Consider the following 22,729-nt stretch of genomic DNA (forward strand, 5'->3'; position numbering starts at 1 on the left):
ACTCCTACCATATAACTCACTGATCGAAGGCTCCCAGAAAGTACATTCTGTAAGTTAAACGGGCACAGCGGTGCTCCACGCTTATCTAAACTGATACTCTTCCCTATCATGCATATACACACCACTGTGTATTTTAACTATTAATGTTGCTTCATTTTAATTGACAATGAAGGAACCACTAACTGTCCCCTAAGTTTAATTGCTTAAGATATTAAGTTGAACTAATGAGGTAATCATCAATTATCGGAACTGGTAAGTAACACAAGATAAGTGACAGGGAACAACCAGGGAAAAACACACCCCTGACCCCTTGAGCAACAATGGTCTGAACTCCACGAGTCCACGTGCATACAGATGTTTCGATAAGCGTACATCTGTACTAGAAAGGCACCTTCCCGCTACAAGGGCCCGTTCCCTGTCGTCTGGCTGCCTTCCTCTGGGGATAAGGCGTGTGGGGCACGGGCTCACCAGCTGCCCCCGTCAAGAGCTGTTCGCAGTTAAGTTCTGGAAGTGTCAAGAGTTACCTGGGGGTCTTCTCCATGCAGTGGGGTGCAGAGGTCCCCAGCTCTTCCGCTCCCCCCTCCTCTCCCCAAACACCCTATAGCTCCCCGTTTTAGCTTGTGCTCTCCGCAGCGAGGAGCAACACCGAGGAGATGGTCCTTTGCATCCCGCGAGCTCAGCCCTGGGTCCCCAGCCCAGTCCCAGGCTGTCGCGACCACAGCTGCCTTCAGCTAACCCGGGACCCGCGCCAGGAATACGCGTGGTGACCCGCACGTCAGGATCCGGCTGACACTTAGAGCCACCAGGGACAGAAAGACCTGGCCTGCCCGGGCTGCACGCCCTGGGCCACACACCGCACACCGCGGGACCACGTACCTTGAAGCCCAGGAGAGGTGGGCGGGAGCAGCTCGTGACGAACTTGAGCAGCTTGCGCTTCTCCTCATCCGTGAAGCCTTCCACGACCCTCCAGAAGACTCTGATGACTGGGTGGTCAGCGGAGTAGCCTCCTGTGGGGATGAGAGCAGATGCGTCAGCGCGAACACGGACGCCGCGACGTGGGGCTCCCCAGAAACGCAGAGCGGCCACCTGTGGGCGCGGCACAGCGCGGCATCACCCCACCTGCCGGGGCCGGAGGCAACACCCCGCTCCCAAGACAGCTTGCTTCTAAGCAGGCTCCGCGCTCCACGTGGGGCTCGAACTCCCCCACCGCTGCGTGACCGGGCCAGCCGCGTGGCCTGGCCGCTCTGCCCCTCCTGCTCCAGGGAGACGACACACGAGCACGGGAGGGACAGCGAAGCTCAGAGGACCCAAACCGAAGGCCAGAGCGACGGTGAGCCCGGGCACAAGCGATGCCGCACAGGGTCCGAGCATTAACCACCAGTCTCTGAGGGGCAGACCCTCAACAAGCAGGGGCTTACACGAGAGCCACGGATCCGAAAATTTGTTTCTAACACGCCCGGTTACTCTGCCCGCGTGATCTAAGTGTCTCGCCGCACTTCACCGCCGCCCGCGGCCAGCAGCGAGCCCCGCGCGCACGACACCTGCTCCCGGGTGCGGTGGCTGCTGCTTGCAGCTCTTCACCTGGTTAAGTGCTTCCTAAAACTGAAATAATTGCTACATATTGTCCCCATGTTAATACGCTACAGAAACAATATCGATAAAATATCTTAAGTGCATTAATTGGCACCAAAATGAATATGATAATATGTTAAAGCCTATTTACTGGAACAGCGAAGATCATTAAAGGTCTGAGCTTCCAGTGTGGACGGGGTGGTGCAAACAGCCCAAGACAGCTTCTTGGCAAAGGAAAGGCTGGACGGATTCCCTTTCTGTAAACTGATGACTTGAGAGTGGGGACAGAGTGACCTTAGGTATTCTCTGCCTCTACATTAACATTCGAGTTCAAACGTACAGCAGTAAAAATGAACGACAGAGAGGGGAGATACGTGCACGTTTATGTACAGATAGACGCACACACATTTGTGTATTTATGTCAGTGTCAGCGGACTCAGACATTGGCAACCATGGCCGCGACCCCCTAGGAACACCCCCACTTTCTCAAACGAATCCCACGTTGCCCACAGACCACCGAGGCCGGTGGGCTCCGCACGTGCGCTCTCAGGGAGGCTGGTGCACGTGGGGGAACAGGCCCGCGATGGGGCGCCTTCACCGGCACCAGCTCCAGACCCCGCCAGAGTGACCCTGTGGGAAAACAGGACTGAGAAGTCTGCATGGGGTTCTTTCCTCAAATCACACATTTCACCATTTAAACTTTCTTTTTTAAAAGACTTTATTTGAGAGAGAGTGAGAGTCGAAGAATGGGAGGTATTTCATGTAAGTTGAGTCATACCACAGACGTCCTGTTTTGTGCCTGGCTTATTTCACTTGGCATGACGTTTTGAGACGTATCAGAACGTCGTTCCCGCCGAAGACTCACTGACACCCCTGCTGCGCACAGACCACACCTGCTTCTCCGTTCATCTGCAGGACGCCGTTCGGGAGGTCTCCCTCTGGGCCGCTGTGAATGATGCTGTGTGAACACCCGCGCATGAGTACGTTCAGTCCCTGCTTCCAATGCCCTTGGGTACACACGCGAGAGCAGAATTGCTGGGCCCAATGCTAAGTCTGTGTTTAGCTTCCTGGGGAGCCACCGGACCATTTTCCATAGTGGCTACTTTACAGGCCAGCAACCAGCAAGGGTTTCAGTTTCTCCACATCCTTGACCACACTTGTTACTCTCTACATGGTGCCTGTGTGAGTCGTCTTCATGGACGGGTGACCTGTTTCTCACCTGCATCTCCCTAATGATTGGTCACATTTGGGTATCTTCTTCGGAGAAATGTCTATTCATGTCCTTCTCCCATTTATGACTTGGCTTGTCTTCCTGTTGAGTTTTAAGAGTTCTTTATATATTCTGAACACATATGTATGATTTCCAAATATTCTCCCCTTTTATGGGTTGGTCTTTCTATTTTCTTGATAATGTCTTTTGATGTACAAAGTTTGTAATTTTGGTGAAGTCCCATTTCTTTTTCCCTTTTTTGCTTATGCTTTTGCATCGTATCTAGGAATCCAAAGTCAAATCCAAGATCATAAAGACTTACCCCTTTTCTCCTAAGAGCTTTGTGCTTTGAGGTCCTACATTAAGGTTGCTGACCCACTTGGAGTTCACGTTGTATGCAGTGTGAGGTAGGAGCACAGCCACTTTTTAACTCATGGTCCACTTTTGCAAAGAGCCTCCACCATTTTACGTGCAGTCAAGAGGGTTCCACTTGCTCCATGTACTCACTAACACCTGGTACTCGTCTACCTTTCTGATTACAGTCTTTCCCGCGGGTACACAGTATTCTCTCATCACGATCTGACTTTGTGCCGAACAGCTGCTCCTGTGCTGATTCACCTACTGGCCATTTATACGTATGTGCTTAGGTGAAACTTTTTTTGGCCATGTTTTAAATTCAACTGCTTGTCCTATTAAGTTGTAAACGTTCTTTATATATATTATATGTATCATCTGAACATGCTTTCTTCCAATCTATGGCTTGCCTTTTCATTTTTTTTTTTTTTTTTAATATTTTATTTATTTATTTGACAGAGAGAGATCACAAGTAGACAGAGAGGCAGGCAGAGAGAGAGAGAGGGAAGCAGGCCCCTGCTGAGCAGAGAGCCCGATGCAGGACTCGATCCTAGGACCCGAGATCATGACCCGAGCCGAAGGCAGCGGCCTAACCCACTGAGCCATCCAGGCGCCCCGCGCCCCGCCTTTTCATTTTCTTAATAATATCTTTTGAAGCACAAAGCTTTAATTTTGAGGAAGTCCAACTTTTTTTCGATTTCTTTTTTCTGGCTCATGCTTTTGGTGTACAACCAAAAACTCCGTCCAATCCAAAGGCCATGCAGATTTTCTCCTTTATGTTCTTTTAGAGGTTTTATAGTTTTGGCTGTTACCTACAGGGCTCCCATCCCATTGAGCTCATTTCTGCATGTGGCGTGAGGAAACTGAAGCTCACGGTTTTCCATGTGAATGCTGTCCCAGGACTGCTGTACCGTCAAGTGAAGGGTCAACGGACGTAAATATGAGGATTGGCTTCTGAACCCGATTACGCTGCACTGATCAGTGTGTCAGTCCTGGTGCCAATTCCACAATGTCCTGACCACTGCGGCCAAAGTGAGTTTTAAATCCAGTGTAACTCCCATAACTTGCCCTTCTGCAAAACTGTCTCGGCTTTGTTGGGTCCTTTCCGTTTCGAAATGAACTTAAAAATCAGCCCGTGTGTTTCCAGCGACAGGCCTGCTGGGATTTTGGTAGGGCTGCATGGAAGCTGTCGATGAACATCGGGCAATACGGAGTGTCCGACCTGTGGCGCCGGGCTGTCCCCTCCTCCTCTCCGCGGTCCCGTGCATACACTCGCTTTGCCGCGTCTGCACTGTGTTCTTTTTGCCGTTACCCTGGATGAAACTGCTTAATTAATTCTGTTCTCAGATTGTGTGTGAGACCAATGTTGGTTTGTGGTACTGATTTGTGCTGAAATGGTTTTGTTTTTTAGTTCTTATTTTGTTTTTCTGTCAAGCTACTTATGAAGAAAACTGGTTTTCCTTCCTTCTGGGGGTGGAGGGCAGAGGGAGAGGAGGGAGACAGAATCTTAAGTAGGCTCTACACCCGGCGTGGAGCCCACGCCCTGAGATCATGACCTGAGCCGGAACCAGGAGTCGGAGGTACCTGGCCAACTGAGCCACCCAGGCGCCCATGGTTTCACTTCTTTCACTTTTCTTTTCCAACCTGGACGTTTTTCTCTTTCCTTTCCTGCCTCCTGCCTTACTCCACTAGCTAGAAACCACGGTCACGTGCCTCTGACATAGGCAGGCAGCACTTAACCTTCCCCAGGGTGCCGGCAGCTCTCACGTGCTGTGCGTGTCTGCTCTCAGGGCGAGAAAGTTCCCTCCTGTTCTGGTTTCCTGAGGGTTTTCACCCCAAATGGGTAGGAGATGCTCAGATGCACCGGAGCTGCACTCGCGTTTCCCCTTCTCTTCTGCCTCGACTGAGATGCCTGTGCAGGTCCTGTGCCCCACACGGTCAGCACTGCACGTTACGTGAGCTCGTTTTCAGATGTAGGATTAGCCGTGCGTTCGTGGGGTAAGTGCTACTTAGCTGCTGGATTCAGGCTGCTAATATTCTGAGGACTTTTGATCTTTGTTCCTGAGGGATATTAATTTATTAGTTTCTTGTATTATTTTTGTCTGCGTTTGGTATCAGGCTAAGAGTGACCTTTGAGGAGAGAAATCCTCCCTCACTCTGCTGTAGCTGAACTCCTACACAGGGTATGTTTTTAGGTTTAAATACTGTTCTGGGAGAAATACTCATTTCATAATATTTAGAAAGAGAAGAACAATGAAGAGAAGTCACTTGTAATTTTGTTAATTATAAATTACTATTACTATTTTATGAAAATGAAGTGACTTTAAATTTTTTTCTGATTTTTAATTTTTTAAAAAGATTTTACTTATTTGATAGATCACAAGTAGGCAGAGAGGCAGGCAGAGAGAGGAGGAAGCAGGTTTCCCGCTGAGCAGAGAGCCCGATGCGGGGCTCGATCCCAGGACTCTGAGATCATGACCTGAGCCAAAGGCAGTGGCTTAATCCACTGAGCCACCCAGGCGCCCCTGGTGTTTTATTTTCTTAAAGAGCAGAAACTTTAAGTTTAACTTAATAAAAAGGAGGTCCAATATTTTTGTTTATTCTTTTTAATTGTTAGTGTTTTTTGTTTTGTTCTGGTTTTTGGGCGGGGGGTTGGCAAGCACTGTTTTAAAAGCAGAAGACTAGAAGCGACCCAATGCGTTAGTGGAGACTTAAGAAAACGTGGTGGGAGGAGAAAACCACAAGGCGCAGAATCATGTGTAAAAATGGGGACAGCAAGAAGAGCTTCTGTAATTGCGTGTAAAGATGTACAGGACCACAGAGCATCTATTTGTGGGGGGCAGGCGGAGGCAGAGCGAGCCAGCTGGGGGTTTCGCGGGGCCCTCGTGCTGGGCTGCAGACCGTGTGACTGAATCCCCGAGCGGCAAGTCCATTTGGAAACGCACCTGTATCGCTTTCAGGAAACAGCAAGCAGCGGTGGTAACTTACCCGAATAGTTTGTAAACGATCTGAGGTCGTCCAGACTTATGGGCACTTGCGCACCGGAAATCAATACCTGAAAAACAGGTTCGATTCGTGAAACGCGAGGCAGCCTGCGAGGCGGCTCCTCCGCGTCTCGTGGCAGCGGGGCCCCGGGCGCATGGCCGGCCTACCTGGATCTCCTGCTGGTCGAACATTCGCAGCCACTCGAGGCTCACCACGTTGGCCAGGCCCTGTCTGAAGGCCAGGCAGTGCTGGCGGATCTGCCTGTTCAGCCTGTAGTCGGCCACGAGGTGGATGTACGCGATCCTGTTGGCACTTGTCACAGGGATGTCTTTGCCACCAAGTTTCAGCTCGACCACCTGGAAAGAGTAAAACAAGGGTCTGGAAATTCTAAGTAGGACTAGAGCAAAACAAAAGCAAGAAACACTTACTTCAGAGAAACCCACTAACACAGCTTTGCACACGGGCAGCTGAGTGAAAGGCCGTGCGGCTGCTGACAGGCCAGCCTGGGTCGGCGCAAGGATGCCCCGCTGATGGGACCCTCCACAGCCGGGCGTCTTATTCTGTCTTTAGGAGTGTCAGCCACCGACGCGACAAGGTGACCACGGCACTCTGTCGTAAACATTAGCAATCTGGGGCGCCTGGGCGGCTCAGTCAGTTGGCTGTCCGACTCCTGATTTTGGCTCAAGTCATGATCTCAGGGTTGTGAGATCGAGCCCCACGTCAGGCTCTTTGCTCCGCGGGAAGCCTGCTTCTCCCTCTCCCACTCCCCCTGCTTGTGTTCCCTCTCTCGCTATGTCTCTGTCAAATAAATAAGTAAAATCTTTAAAAAAAAAGTTAAAATAAATTATGAATCACAAAGGGCAAAGAGATGAACTGAAAAATGAACTCATGTCAAAAGGGATTCATTCTGGAGAAAATACAGCCGAAGGAATGAAGGTTGTAGTAGAATGATAACTCATATCTGTACAAACAGAACTTTCTTCTCTTTGTGTCTCTGCCATATTGTTATCACTATGAAGTACTTCATTCTTTCATTTTTTTTTTTAAAGATTCTTATTTATTTATTTAGAGAGAGAGAGAGAGAGAGAGAGAGAGATACAGGCAGGTGGAGGGGGAAGCAGACTCCCCACCAAGCAAGGAGCCTGATGCGAGGCTCGATCCCAGGACCATGGGATCATGACCTGAGCCAAAGGCAGACACTTAACGACTGAGCCACCCTGGGGCCCCTCATTATTTTTATTATTTTTAAAGATTTTATGTTTAACCGATCTCTACACCCACGTGGAACTCAAACCGACAGCCCATGGTGAAGTGTCTCAGGCTCCACTGACTGGGGTGGAGGTCAGGGGCCCCCAGGTACCGCAGACAGGACTCAGAGGACAGCAGTCCGCCAGAGATGACGACTGCCATTCAGATGGCCCGCCCCCAGAGACAGCCTTCCGTTATCACTGGACCACGCTCACGCAGCGCATCGGGGCACAGAGCTGGAGAGCAGGGCTGGCAGTGCCCGGGTGTCAGCAGGAAGCCCGCGGCAGGAGCTAGAGCCGGACGCTGGCTGTCCCCGCTCACTGTGACGGGGACACCTGCAACCCACCCCGGCCCCCCGCCCCGGGAATGGCTTTCATCATTAATACAACGGTGGTATTTCTGCTTGGTCTACCCTAGGTCTGCGGTTTGTAAGCTCACGTGAACCAAAGGTGACGGACAACACACCACAGGCCATCACAGGTGCGTCAGCCTAACTCACAAGAATGCACTATCTTCACGTTTGCGGACTCTTCTCAGACGCACCTGGATGAGGCCGCCTGTGCTAAGAACAGAGACAGCACGTGAAGACGACGTTCCAGGCGACCGGTGGGTGGCAAAGCTCGGGGTGAACACAGAGCGCTGCCCAGACTGCAGGTCACGGAAGCCGCGAGCACGTCCTCCTCACGGTTCAGCCTGAACGAGGACAGCACCTCCAGTTTTGGGCAACAGCCTGCCCCGGGCATCTTGGCCAGTTTCTGCACCACTTCCCATGGAAGCCATTGTCCCGTCGCGGAGGAGCTTTCCTGAAATCCTCTACGCCCATGGCCGCCCGGCTACCTTGCGCTACGGACACGACAAGGCTTCGCCACGTGGGCTTCTTCCCCCAGTGCTCCCACTGCTCGCTAGTGCTTGTGTTCCGGGCTGGAACCAGAGGCCCAAGAAAGGCTCTGAATCCACACCTCCTCTCACTTCCCCACTCCGGGGAGAGGCCGTGATGCATCCCGTGCTCGCCGTCCGTGTACTACCTGGGCCCCGCGAGCCTGCGGTGCTGCGTTTCGGCACAACTCCCAGCCCTTACTCCAAGTGCACCAACAGCGGGTTCCAAATGAGCAGGGAGTGAGTGATTCAAAGACAAAGGGCCCGGGAAACCGTCAGGCAAAGAACCCCTAAAGCCCCAGACCGTCTTATCAGATGGCAAGGCTGTTTCCAGGGACCGCATGGGGTCAGCGTGTGGTCATCTCCACTCCCATCTCAGCGATGCTGGAACAGCGACCCGAGTCTCACACCACGCTGGATCAGTCCTGGGGTCCTGGGGTCCCGGGGTGAGGGCGTATTTGCATCTCTCAGTATGAACCAGGGTGGCTCCCCTGCGCTGCGCCCCCGCTCCTCCTGAGTGCGGCCGGACAGTGCTGGGGGGCACACGGGCTCCCCACCCAAGCGCGCCTGCTTCATCCTTGGGGCCCCGTCCACGCCCTCTGGAAGGGCGGAAGCGCTGCTGTGACCAGCCCAGGGTCACATGACACGGCAGCAGAACCAGGGCCTGAACGAGGTCTCGTGCCTGAAGTTCATGCTCTATGCACAGCAACACTCAGGGACCACCTTAAACCCTGAGCCCTTTCCTTAGCAGAGATGCATGTACAAACTCGTGGTCTAAAATTTCACGTTCGTTTTTAGGCAGGCTCACAGCCGTACTGATTTCACCGAAGAAAACAAGTTGGGGAGAAACCCCAGTATTTCCGAAAGGAAAATTAACATGCCCTACCAACATAACGGAGTATCTGCATGTCCGAACTCTCGAAGTCACTATTTCATACACTTAAACCCGTACAGAGGACTGTTTCTGTATCTGTCGCTGCAGAAATCCGGAAGGTGTCCTCCATAGATCAGCTGCTTTCCAGGGACTTTCTCAGTTTCCCTGCTGGACCCTTCAGTGCAATTATCCCTGTGCGCGGCCATCACAACTCTTCACTCAGTGGGAGCTTCTGCGAACAACCGAAACAGCGTCACTGCGGACTTCTGCTTCTAACCGGTTCCAGCGTTACCCGAGCTGCTCTGACCGACGCTTACATGGGCAACGTCTCACCGTCACCGTCGATCTCAGAAGGAAACTGGGAAACACTCCCGCCAGCAGAGGCCGTGCGCAGGTCGCTAGAAAACCGCCTGGTGCTTTTACTTCATTGGTGAGTCACGCCAGCAGGCGGCGCAAGGCAGGGGCCGGGGGCCTCGCTCCCGACGTGTTCACAGTGTCCTCACGCCGCGACACCCAAGTCTGATAGTGCAGAGAGAAACTTCAGCTCTCTCAGAAGGGGTGGGAACAAACGCAGCTAAGTGAGCCATAACCAGGATGGGGCTCTGTCCTCCCCGTTCTCACCTCCTCTCCAGGCGCCAAGGTCAGTTCTCCAGAACGCCCCGTGGTGTCCGAGTAAGACAGGGAAGCAGGAGGCCAAGGTGGTGTCATTTCCCTTATTTCCACTTAGGATTTAATCCACACCTATTTCTTAAATAGGTGGTTTTTTGTTGTTGTTTTTGAAGATTTTACTTATTTGAGAGACAGTGTGAGCTCATGCACAGTGGCGGGGGTGGAGGGTAGAGGGAGGAGGGAGAGAGTCCCAAGCAGACTCCCTGCCGAGCACAGAGCCCCTGATGTGGGGCTCGATCTCATGACCCCCAGATCATGACCTGAGCCGAAATCAGTCGGACGCTTCACTGACTGAGCCTCCCTGGCGCCCCACTAAATAAGTAGCTGTTTAAAGGCCAAGAAACAGACTAAAACTCAAGTACCACGAAGGCAGGCAGAACACCAGAGTTCAGAACGAGGACGTGTAAATCTGAGTGTTCTTCTCATCTCAGCTCCCAAAGACATCCCTGCTGTAGGGCCAAGCGTCGGTTCTGCAGTCCCAGGATCGAATCTCAGCTTCCTGGGAAGGGAGGCTCAGGGGTTTTCTTTTTTCTTTTCTTTTTAAACGACTTTATTTTTTTAAAGTAATCTCTACATCCAACATGGGGCTCGAGCCCACAACCCCAGATCAAGAGTCACACATTCCACCGACCAATCCAGGCGGGCGGCCCTCAAGTGTTCCTTGTTACGCGTTTCCTGCCGGCTCTGAAACGCATGCGTTGAGACCGCTGTACCCTGAGGAACTGAAATCCTGCAAACCAGCTATGGAATCAAACACTGGTTCTCCTTCTGAGTATGTCCTTGCCCTTTCTAAAGCCCACGGCCGCTAAGTGTTCTCCACGATGGCAGGAGAACCCGACTCACTGGCGTCTGCCCGCCTTCTCTTGTATGGCCCTAAGCTTAGCCACTTCTTCTTTCTTTTTTTTTTTTTTGGAAGATTTTATTTATTTGACAGACAGAGATCACAAGTAGGCAGAGAGAGAGAGAGAGAGGAGGAAGCAGGTGCCCTGATGAGCAGGGATCTCCCCAGGACCCTGAGATCACGACCTGAGCCGAAGGCAGAGGCTTAAACCCACTTGAGTACAGTTTTCATATGAAGTCACTTTTAAGGTTGCAAAGCTGATGACCTTTGAAAGCCTGAATTAAAAACCAGTACCAGAAATTTACAAAGATTAATGGTAACAAGCATTCTGTAGTTAAAACAGAACTACTAGATTCAGAGATTACTCATCGACATAAGAACGCCAGAAAAGCTATTTCTCCCTACAGAACAGACCTATTTGTCTAAAAACCAAAAATCAGAGAAGTACATTGGCCACTTTAAAATCTGGTAAAACAAGACATTAACAAGTATGACTTCAGAGGTCCTCCAACAACCTGGCGTGTCGCACATGTTAAAAAAGGTTTTGCAAATGATGGAACCATCTGAACTTATGCTAATGTAGACAAGAAGTAGGCCGAATGCCCCGCCACTGACCGCCCATTTCAGCAAGTCCCACGTGGTGGCCAGTCTGGCCCATCTGTGCCTCCCCCTGGCCCCGATCTCACCACACTGCAAGGAAACCCCGGGTGCCAGCAGTCCTTCCCAGTGGAGTGTGTGGTGCAAGGACATCCCTCGCATTCTCTTCCAAAGAGCTAAAGAGTGGAAATAACCCAAATGTCCGTCAACTGAGACCGGCGTCCCCATAGGACAGAGCGCGGGCTCCTACGGCAAGGGAACGAAGCTGCCACCAAGGGCCACGGCCACAGGGATCCAGTCCTGTGGCGCTCCCGGGGTGGCTGAGCGTGCGCACAGGACTCAGGTCGTGCTCACCGATGCGGGGGGGAGGGGCCTGCTAACGTGCACCCGGTTTCAATGGCAGAAGAAACCATCCTGACTGCAGAGCTGAGGAGGGCGGTGCACCCGGAACGCGCCAACCTGCGCCGTCCTCGAAAGTGTGACTTTGTGGTATGCAAATCGTGCCCCAAGAGTGCGGTAATCTAAAAAAATCAATTTTCTAACATGTAGGGGGTTTTGCTTTTTTGTTTTTTTAAGAAGGATAAAGACATGGGGAGCCTGGGTGGCTGCAACAGTTAAGTGTCTGCCTTCGGCTCGGGGCATGATCTCAGGGTTCTGGGATTGAGCTCCACATCGGGCTCCCTGCTCGGTGGGAAGCCTCTCCCACTCCCCCAGCTCATGGTCCTTCTCTTGCTGTGTCTCTCTCTGTCAAATAGGTAGATAAAAATCTTAAAAAAAAAAAAAAAAAGATAAAGACAGCAAGACCAACCAGACTGACCATGCAGGCCAGCGGTCGGCGTCAAAGCACCTGAGGCCCACCGACAATGGGCCAGAACAGACGTGCACAGGGACCTTGGGGCTCCTGTTGCGAAGGGGCTACCCCCAGTCCCCGGGGCCAAGAGCCAGACGAGCAGCAGCCCCGGGAAGAGGATCCCAGAGGGCAGGTGTCACAGAGGACCAAGCCGTGGCCCGCCCCCCACGCCCGCGTCGAAGCCTCCGGGCCTGGAAGGCACTGCACCACTGCCGCGCGGCAGGAAACCGCCCGTCAGGCCCCGTCGCGGGATGGGCAGCGGCGTCCGGAACAGCCCTCACCTGCGCCTCGCCCAGGTCGTTGTTCACCACCGTGAAGTTCAGCCCCAGCTCCTCCACGTCGCCTTCGTAGCTCTTGAGGAAGAGCAGATTCTTGTACACTTCAGGGTCGAGCGAGGCCAGGTGGTGGATGTCTACATCCGCGCTGGTGCCGAGCAGTTTGGACAGGAAGAAGCCGGCGAAGGGCAGTTCCACGAGCATGTTTTCATAGAGCGCCTTCAAACGAGAGCACGGAGCAGTGGTTAGCACCGGAGGAGCCCCTGTCAGACCGCCGCGATGAAGCCACCCACCCCGAGACTCCGCGGAACCCGGCGGGCACCCTCCGCACGCGAGGCCAGGCCGGCCGCCCGGTGCGTGTGTGCAGGGCATCGCACGTTCTCATGCGGACGCTGAGCGCACTTCGGGGTGCCTCGCAGAGTGTGCACGCCGTGGACACTCCAGAGCCACCTCACCCGTGCGGCCACGGAGGGGCACATGTTCCTGCAGACGCTTTGCAGGCATCAGGGTCTCTGAGGGCTGCTCAGCGAAGCCCCTTGCGGGGCGCTCGGAACGACAGCTCAGCGCCTCGGAGCTCCGGGGGTGGAAGTCTAACTCCGGGTGGCAGCAGGCCCATCCCCTCGGCGGGCCTCCTTGTCTTCTCTGATGCTGCTGCCTGTACCCCGTGGCCCCTGGCTTTTGGCTGAGTCACTCCAAACTCGGCCTCTTCGAGAGGCTGTCTTCCCTGGGTGCGTGTCTGCATCTCCCCCCTTCTCTTACAGAGACCAGTCACTGGCTTTGGGGAGCCCCTCTTGACCCGGTGTGACTCACTCAAAGGTTCCCTGGCAAATTACATCAGGCTCACAGGTACGGGGGATTAGGATGGGACCCCATCTTTCTGGGGGTCACAACTCAACCCACGACCACGGGCTGGACCGGCTCGGTGGCCACTCCTCCACTCAGCCTTTGTAGCAGAGAAGGAACATAGCGCGTGCGAGAGAGGGCAGCTGTGCCAGGGCCGGACGGCGTGTAACTCGCAATGTCAACAAATACTATTCTTCCGACCTTTTCAGCCCCCAGGAGGACAATCATTCTCAGCACCCTGACCACACGACCGGGGCCGGCTGGACGCTGCCCATGGCGGCAGGCTGTCTCGCCCCGCCCGAAGACGAAGGGACAGGCCCTGGGGCTCACAGGCACTGGCGCGGCCATGGTGGGTGAGCACGCAGCGGAGCTGGCATCAGACGCAGACGCCCTGACGGAGGACCCCCCACTCAGAGTTACTGCCCACTGTTCTGTTGAAGGGCCACGTGCACAACTGTCTTTTTACTTGTGTATGTTGAAGCATGATTTCCACAGAGTAAAATAAAATGTACAACCTCTAAGAGTACAGCCTGGCGAGTTACCTGGTGGTGCCCGTGCAGCGGCCACTTGGGTGAAGATACAGAGCACCTCCTCTCCCCCAACTCCCCACGAGAGCTCCCTCCTGTCCCTCACGTCAACCCCCTTCTGGGGCCACCCCCACCCCCAGGACCCCCTCCAAGGGCATCAGACAGCCCTTGTCTGCCTCCTCACTACATAAGGCTGTTCATTCTTTCATACGAGGCCACGCAGCATCTCCAGCCCTGGGCCCCCTGCTGGACGTGGGGGTTGCGTCCCAGCTGGGGCTAGGGCAAAGAAAGCTGCCGGACCATCAGTGTGAGGCTTTCTGTGGGTCTGAGCTCTGCTTCTCCCAGGACCGACTGAAGACCTGCTAACCCACAGGGAGTGCCAGGCATGAGGTGTGTTCAGCTGCATCGGGAAAGGACACGCTGTTTTCCAAGCACAACCAAATTCCGCCATGACCAGCAATCCAGGAGGCTGCCAGCTGGTCCAGACCCTTGTTGATGATCAGTGTTGTTAGTCTTTTTAAAGTTCAGTTATGGGGCACCTGGGGGGCTCAGTGGGTTACGCCTCTGCCTTCGGCTCAGGTCATGATCTCAGGGTCCTGGGATTGAGCCCTGCATCGGGCTCTCTGCTCAGCGGGAAGCCTGCTTCCTCCTCTCTCTCTGCCTGCTTCTCTGCCAACTTGTGATCTCTCTCTGTCAGATAAATAAATAAGGTCTTTAATAAAAAAAAAATAACGTTCAGTTATCCTGGTTTGTACAAGGGGGTATCTCACTATGGTTTTAATCTGCATTTCCCGGATGACCGGTGGTGCTAGATAAATTCAGTGACTATTATTATATTCATCTCCAGATTCTCTGTCCACGGGATGCAGGATTTTCCAACACGATGGCAGGTTCTTCTTGCTAAATATGCCTACGGCCTGAAGCTGTAAAATGCAACAAGGGATCAGAAGTGGGTTGTAAAGTTTTCAGAAACATTCTTATCATTTTCTTCTACATAGGATGGACTCAGAAGCCCCGATGAGTCTCGTCAAATATGTTTTAACGTACCCAAGCTACTAGGTGCTGAGGCCAGCTCCAGGCCAGGCGCCCCGCTCAGCACACACCAGCTGTCTCCTCTCCATCCAGTCTCTCTGGAAGGTCTCCTAAGCAGAAGGCAAGAGTCGCTCTTCTACAGAAGTCGAGGGCAGTCTGGATTTCCACACCCAAGGCCCTTTCTGGGGAGTAAGCGTGGTCTGCAGAGACGTGAGAACGACAGGGAGACGGACTCGCCACCCTCATGCGGTCGCTGGGTGCTGGAGGCAGAGCCCGAGGCACACGTGCTCACCTGCAGGATGGCGGGGAGCCGCGCTGCAGGATACTCAGGGAGCCGCGCCGCAGACGTATGCAGAGATCTGCTCTAAGTCACCGCTGAGAGATCCAAGGGTCACCGGGCTGCGCCGGGAGCACCGCCCCCAGAACGCTGCCACAAAACCAAACTGTCATCCCTGGGGCGGTCACTCGGCGGTTCGCCCGACCCCGTCCGCACACGTAAGAGGTGAGCCACAAGGCTCTGGTGACGCAGCTGTGCCAGCGAACTCACGGCAGACTGGCAGCTCCCGGGGGCAGGGGCTCCAGCCCTCTGAGCCACCAGCCCCCGTGCCACCCTTTGAGTTGGGCCCAGGAGCCCTGCCCTGGCGACGGGGACTCAGCTGGGTCATGTCTCTGTGCACCCTTTCCGCACGCACAACAGGCGGTGGGGGCATCAGTCTGCACACCCTGGAGCCTTAACACACCAAGAAAAGGACCCTTGCGCGGGGGCTTCCCGGTCCCTCCTATGCCCCCGGGAATGCTCAGGTTCACCTTGAGTGAGACCCACACTTTCAAGTCGCTCCCACTCCCAGGACTGGAAGGAACCAGAAAAGAGCCTTAAACATGGTCCTGCACTGGGTTCTCGCCCCGGAACGCTGCTGGCGCCCACTGCGGATGAGCCCTTCTCCCCGAGGTGGACACACCTAGGACGCTGGGTTCGCTCTGTTAACTACATACTTCATGGTGCTCCCTGCCCATCGGACTCCGATGTTGTCTGCAAGGAAAACCGAGCTGTTAACCTCTCTGGTCTTCTATTTCTGATCTGAAGACTTATGAGCACCCAAGCACCCAAGTAGTCCTGAAAATGCGGAGGAACAGGACTTGCGAGAGAATGAGCAACACAGCGGCGGCCGGCACTTAACTTGTCCACTGGTAACGCCAAGAAGGAGTTGTTTTGAGAAATCGCAGTTTGCGCGGAGTTAAGAACGGCTAACGCTATACCTTGCAGCACTTAGGAACCCCATTACTTCCAAATGAGCAATGGCCTCAAAGCCAAGGAGAAGGTTCTGTCTCAGCCGCCATGATTGATTCCAGGTGTTGGAGAAAAGCCTCATCTGGACAGAGGACTTTAAAGTAAACTGGGAGTGTAAATCACGGGACGTTCGATATGAAAGGTCATTGTCTGCCACTTCCGCATCAGTAACAATAAACCAGGGAAATTCGTTAAATAGATCCGAGCTACCTGAATTTTAAGCAGAAATCCCACGGTGACTCATAAAATGTAAATGCCTAGGTGCAGTTCTTTACACACGGCAGGTTTAGACCTTTAGAGCATTTAATATACAAGCACTAATGAATGATAGCACTAAGAACTATGACTGCATCAGCTAAATGGATTATAAATTAAATTTCCATAATGTATGCAACTTAGATACAAATGTAAGCATAAATCAAGGTATTTTCTAAACACAGGTTAATTACACAATTTCAAAACTGCCTATTTTTTATGCAAAATAATCCACTTAGCATTTTTCACCGGCCGTGGTTCTCAGCAGGCTGAACCACAGCTGCTCCAGAAGCTCATCAATCACGACTGGTCACGGAAAGAATCGCAATAGGTATATGGAAAAAACCTGTAACGTATTTTTCAACTGTCTGTCTTTTATGAGTGTTTATAGCTAGAAATTGTGCCAAAATGATTTGAAATAAAAAGGATTAATTACAGTAGAAGGCTTTTAATATAAGTGAGTGCAGTCGCAATGCGGTTAATGCAAGCCGTGCACTGCTGGGAGAGGGAGTGCGAGCCGTGCGGGAGGCCACTTCTGTTCGCTGCCAAAGAACTTCAGTAATTTACTACATTAAGAATCAATAAAAAAATAATGCTTTTCAAATGCATCTCTATCAATCTTCAGGTAGTTCTAAAGCGAACATTTATAACTTAATCTAAAAACTATATCAGAGTTGTCTTGTTAAAGCCACCCTAATTGAGCAAAAAGATGATAATTTTAATTATTTCAGACCATGCTAACCTTGGAGTTTAAAAAATAAAAAAAGAAACGTACAGAGGGATGTGGACTGGTGATGATGCACTACGCAACAGCTGTTCTTCCGCATGAACAACCGAGCAGGAAACACGGTCTGCGCATGGGACTGCCGTGGTTCTCAGGACCAGAAATTCCCACAGGGCAAAAAACACCCCTCATCCTTAATGCCCGAGTCTACATACAACATGCGGCATCCCAGTCATTCAAGAGACATCGATTAAGTGACAACTGTGGGCCAGAGACTACTTTCCACCTTTGGATTCCACAACCGTGAATTTGTCTGCAGAAACCCATTTCTTCTCTTCTGAAACACTTCAGGTTATGCAGAACTATGTACGTGTCACGGTTCATTTCAAACCCCTGGGTCTTCACAATCCTATCCCAGAGGTCTTCCCACACTGCTCACAGCTCTCGTCAGCACAGTGGCGGCGCTGCCCAGTGTTCAGATCTGTGCTATGGGGCCATGTCCCGTTATCCCCATGTCTCTCCTGCACGCTGTCACCACCCAAGATGGCGAGGCAGCCCCTCTAGCTCCACACTCCACTCCACACTTCTAGAAATAGGGAGTCTGGGACGCCTGGGTGGGTCTTTGAAGCATTCATCTGCCTTCGGCTCAGGTCAGGATCCTGGGGTCCGCGATGGAGCCCCGTGTTGGGCTCCCTGCTGAGTGGGGAGGCTGCTTCTCTCTCCACCTGCTGCTCCCCGGGGCTTGCCTTTTTTTTTTTTAAGGTTTTATTTATTTATTTGACAAAGAGAGAGAGATCACAAGTAGTCAGAGCAGCAGGCAAAGAGAGAGGGGGAAGCAGGCTCCCCACCGAGCAGAGAACCCAACTCGGGGCTCGATCCCAGGACCTTGAGATCATGACTTGAGCAGAAGGCACAGGCTTAACCTACTGAGCCACCCAGGAGCCCCTCCCCGGGCTTGTCTTGCCCTCTCTCTCCCTAACAGACATATAGATAAATAAATGAAACCTTAAAAAACAGAAACAAAACATGGGGCGCCTGGTGGCTCAGTGCGTTAAAGCCTCTACCTTTAGCTCAGGTCATGATCCTGGGATCGAGCCCCACATCGGGCTCTCTGCTCCACAGGGACCCTGCTTCCCCCTCTCTCTCTGCCTGCCTCTCTGCCCACTTGTGATCTTTGTCAAATAAATAAATAAAATCTTAAAAAAAAAACAAACAAACCCCAGAAACAAACAAAAACCAACCCACAACAAAAAAACCCCAAAAGTGTGACTCTGTCCATTCACGATTCAGCAAATGTCAGAGCAGGGTCCAGTGGCTCTGGTGTTCAGAGAACAGGCACCACTGAAACCCTGAGGCTCAAGGCAGGGTGCTGGCACAGCCTTCCTTTTCCCTGCAGAGGCTCCCAAGTGGCCTCGAGCAGAGCGCCTGGGCCCTGCCCATGTCCCGACAGCCCTTCTCTGAGCCCAGTCCTCCCGCGCCTCCCGACACACCAGCAGCACAGGGCGCTGAGCGAGGGCTCCTCGGGCCACACCAGCCACTCAGGCCGGAAGAAAAGCCTTCCCCGAGGACAGGTCTTCTCTTGCTCAGGCCAACTGCTGGTCTGCACTCGATGCTTTGGCAGCTTTAGTTTACGAAATCGCCGTTTCAGAAACCCGCAGGGGATCCTGGTGGGTGGGGCATGAGGGTCCACTTCTCAGATCCCGTTTTCCTCCCTGGACGCCCAGAGACGGAGCCGCCCCGCGGGGTGAGCTGGCTGAGCCGAGGTCGAGGCTTCCCTGCCAGGAGCGTCTCTCCGTGCTCTCCCAGCCCCGCCCACTCTGCCCGGAGGCATTTCTGGAAGACCAGGAACCAAACGTTCGCCAAAGGGACCCACCACAGAGGTGACCACCTGGGAGACGTAGGACAGTCGTTACGTCCCTGCCTCCGAGATTTATCAGGGTTGAGGAGACCACGGAGGCTCTGTTAAAGGACCCCACACGGCAGAACCATCTTCACTAGCGAAAAAGAAACATTTCTCACGTTTGAGGATTTTTCTAACCACACAGGATAGTAAAACATGGACTGAAATCTGCCACCCTCCCTCCCTTGAAATTCGAGGATACGGACGTCCCTCCAGGGTAAGTCACTTCGCGGTGGCCGGAGGCTGCGAACTTCTCCTACAGGCTGGTGACACTCAGCCCGGCTGCGGCTCCTGCGGCCGGAACCAGCCCCAGCAGCGCAGCCCACGGCCAGTTCCCCTTTCCGCCAACTCCTCTGACACGTGCCGGCTCGAGCACAATCCCGGCCTCACACTGTTTTGGCAACGGCTCTGCGGGGACAGGACTCACACCCGACACCCACTCATTTAAGGGACAAGCCGGCTCTCACTCTTAAACAACCATCAGCACAACCACTGCTGCCCGTGTTCATCGCCCGCAAAAGAACCCCTTCGTCCCTCGCGGCCTCCTCTCTCGCCCCCTCCCAGCCTGCGACGGTCATTCTCGACCTCCTCACGCCACAGATCTCCCTCTGGACAACTCAGGGGACGGATCCCCAGTGGCCGTCTAGCCCGTTCTGCTCCGATGTCCCCGCGGCTGTCAGGACCCCTCCTTCCCGCGGCCACATCGTCGCCAGTGGTATGGATGCACCGAGTCTGTTCTCCTTCGTCGGATGACGGACATTTGGCCCATTTCTCCGCGTGGGCTGTTACAGGGAAAGCCACCGTGAGCACTTTTTGCCTGAACACGGGCTGGTTGGCCCAGAAGGCAGGTCTGTGTGACCTGGACCGACCCGTCCGTGTCCCGAGGGGCCGCACCGACGCGTGCGTGCTGCTTCCCCATGGCCCGGCCAGCACCGGATGCCTCTTTCCGTCCTCGTGGGCGTGAGGTGGTCTTGCGCTGCGGCTTAGGTGTGCGTTTTCCTGACGACTAATGACGGCGGCACGTTTTCACGTGTTTACTGCATTTTCCTGAGGACTAACGACGGCGAGCGCGTGTTCGCGTGTTTGCTGCGTTTTTCTGACGGCTAACGACGGCGAGCACGTTTTCATGTGTTTCCTGCTACTCGTTTACCTTCTTTGGAGAATTACCCATTCAGGTCCTCTGCCCGTTCTAAAATTAGATTCTCTGTATCACGGAGTCCCTTCTCCATCCTGGTCCAAGTCTCTTACCAGGTGGGAAAGCGGATACTTTCTCCTTTCAGTTTCTCGACGGAGTTCTTTGCAGCAAAAAGTTTCTGATGAAGTCCAAGCTATTTCTTTCTTCTTGTGTTTCTGGTTTCGTTTCTAAGAGAAAGGACTATCCCCGACAATACTGCAATGTTTGGCACTGTCTGCAGGGTGGGCTGTGCTAGGCTTCTTTTTTTTTTTTTTTAAGATGTGTTGGGCGCCTGGGTGGCTTAGTAGGTTAGGGATCTGCCTTCGGCTCCCGTCGTGATCCCAGGGTCCTGGGACTGAGCCTGCTTCTCCCTCTGCCTCTGCCGCTGCTCCCCAGCCTACACTCTGTCAAATAAACAAAACCTTAATAAATAAATAAAAATCTGTTTACTTACTTGAGAGAGAGCGCACGTGCACAGGGGAGAGGCCAAGGGAGAAAAGTGGACTCACACGCCTGCCACCCTCGTCCCTGGCTTTGACTCTCCTGCAGCTGGACCTCCTGCATTCCTCCCACGGCTGCCAGCTCCCTGCCCTCGATCCTGACTCAGGGCCGTCTCCTGCACACTCTGACCCTGACCTTGATCCGGAAGCCGCCTCCCATCCACTCTCCTGTGCCTTGTTTCTCTGCTCCCTGCCGTCCTCTGTCCCACCCAGGCACCCAGTCTTGAGGCCTGTCCGGAGTGTCCCTCCCCCATCTGGTTTCAAACACGCCACACCCGGACTCCTTCCTGCCCCGTGTACACGGCCCCCGCCGCTAACCACACCACCTCGCCTCGTCTTGCCACCTTCTTGTTTCCCTGCCCTCAGATCCTCATGACCAACCTCCTCTCCAAGCCCAGATTTAAAGGTTCACGGCCACGATCGCATCTTGTGCCCTCGACTCCCCTGCACCCAGCTCACCCGGCAAATGCCACCCACCCCGGGTACAACCTACCACCACACCTGCGTCAGTGACCCCCGCGATGATGCCCCGCCTCAAGGGGCTGCCCCCTCTCCCCTGCAGTCCTCAGACTCCGCAGGGATCAAACTCGGGCTGCTGGGCCCAGCAGGCCAGGGGCAGAGTCCACGAAAAGGCTTGACCGACGAGCCCCATTCAGGATTGCGCTCTGGGAGCCACCCCTGAGACCCCAGCCACCTCCTCATCTCACCGTCCATCCCCACCTTCCCCCGACCAAGGGCCTCAAGGGAGCGGACGCGCTCAGAAGGACCATCCGCAGGCTCCCCGCTCCCCGCGCGTGCCCCGCGCTCCGGCCCCGCTTCGGCATAAAGGGCCCAAACCCCGCCAGGGCGCCTGCACAGCCGCGGCGCCAACACCCGGCGGGCTCCGTGCTTGGCGCGGCTAAGCCCCGTGCCGGCCCCGCTGAAGCTGCCGCGAGATTCTCTCCACAGAGACACCGCTCCGAGCCGCCTGCCCAGCGCCGGCCTCCCCGCCGCGGCCGCACGGAGTCTGCTGCAGGACAGCGCCATCGGGCACTCAGGCCCAACAGAGCAGCTCACCATTCGCCCCCCGAGGAAGCACCTGGCGCCCAGCAACGGACAGCGGCTTGGCCGGCGCCGGCCCACTCCGCTCGTCTGCGCCGTCCTCCCAGCCGGCCCAGAACTGCGGGGGCTCGGGCACCCCACGGTCAGAACCCCCGCCCCCCGTTCACCCGCGGCCACACATCTGGGGGCGTCTGGGCCGTGTGGGCCACAGTGTGCAGTGGGGCGGGAGCCTCTCCCACGGCCGGCGACACACGCGTCTCTCTGCTGGGGGCGGCTCCAGAGCGTGGGGCTTGGCCCGTGACATCGCACTTCGGGGAGACATGGCCCTGTGCACCGAAGCTCCACGCAAGCGCCCTGAGCACAGCCAGGCTCCCCTCTTGGGCCTGTGTCTGACACCACCTGTCATCTCGCCCTGGAAACGCGCCGGGGTGTGGCCTCGGAAACACCGCACTCACCCGGTTGCTCCCGCAGCCCCTGAACTGTCCCCCGGCCCGGCTGAGGACTCGGCTCTGCGATTCGCCTCCCTCTACTCCCCTGCCCTGGGCGGCAGCAACGGGTCTCACCACCCCAAGCCCCACCTGAGCTCTGGCTCAGCTCGGACCGCATCCCCCACCTCGCGGCCCCCACCCTCAACGGCACACTCCGCTGGCCTCTCAGGGCCTCAGGAGAAACAGGCACCTCCTCACCCCTTCCCAAGCCCCCCACGTGGCCGACGACCCCTCCATCCTCTGGTTGCATGTAGCCCCGCTGCCCCTCTCCCCACACCCCCAAATCTGGATTTTTAGCAACCCCCCTTGGGTCTTCTCTCCACCACCACGGCCCAGGACGAAGATGCTCATGACCAGTCAACCTGGGGGCCAGGGGCACCTCACACTGGTCTCTCCGTGTGACTTCCTGCTGCTGTCGAAGCTCCTCGTCACGGCTGAGGCAAGGGGACCCGCTGAACCGAACTCACCACCCGTCACTGCTCCGGGCTGCAACCGGGACCCCCCGGCCTGCTCTCACTCGAGAGCTTCCGCTCCAAGACCGCCTGCCGCTTCCCAGGAAGACCTGATCGCCACCGCAGGAGTAAACGCAGCACTGTCCGTCTTTAC

The 22,729-nt window shown here is 54.6% G+C and overlaps 1 protein-coding gene across 2 annotated transcripts in view; it reads right to left on the reverse strand.

Annotated features, from left to right (window-relative positions):
• The window catches only part of UBE3C (ubiquitin protein ligase E3C), a 107,127-nt gene that overhangs the window by 8,306 nt on the left and 76,092 nt on the right, over positions 1-22,729 (reverse strand). For both annotated transcript variants that reach the window (XM_046021120.1, XM_046021119.1), the window contains exons 19-22: positions 12,358-12,570; positions 6,289-6,477; positions 6,125-6,191; positions 877-1,007 (exon numbers count right to left, since the gene is read on the reverse strand). In XM_046021120.1, the coding sequence (XP_045877076.1) occupies positions 877-1,007; positions 6,125-6,191; positions 6,289-6,477; positions 12,358-12,570 (600 nt within the window). The remainder of the gene's footprint in view (positions 1-876; positions 1,008-6,124; positions 6,192-6,288; positions 6,478-12,357; positions 12,571-22,729) is intronic.

The sequence above is a fragment of the Meles meles genome, chromosome 10, assembly GCF_922984935.1.
Source record: "Meles meles chromosome 10, mMelMel3.1 paternal haplotype, whole genome shotgun sequence".
NCBI lineage: Eukaryota > Metazoa > Chordata > Mammalia > Carnivora > Mustelidae > Meles > Meles meles.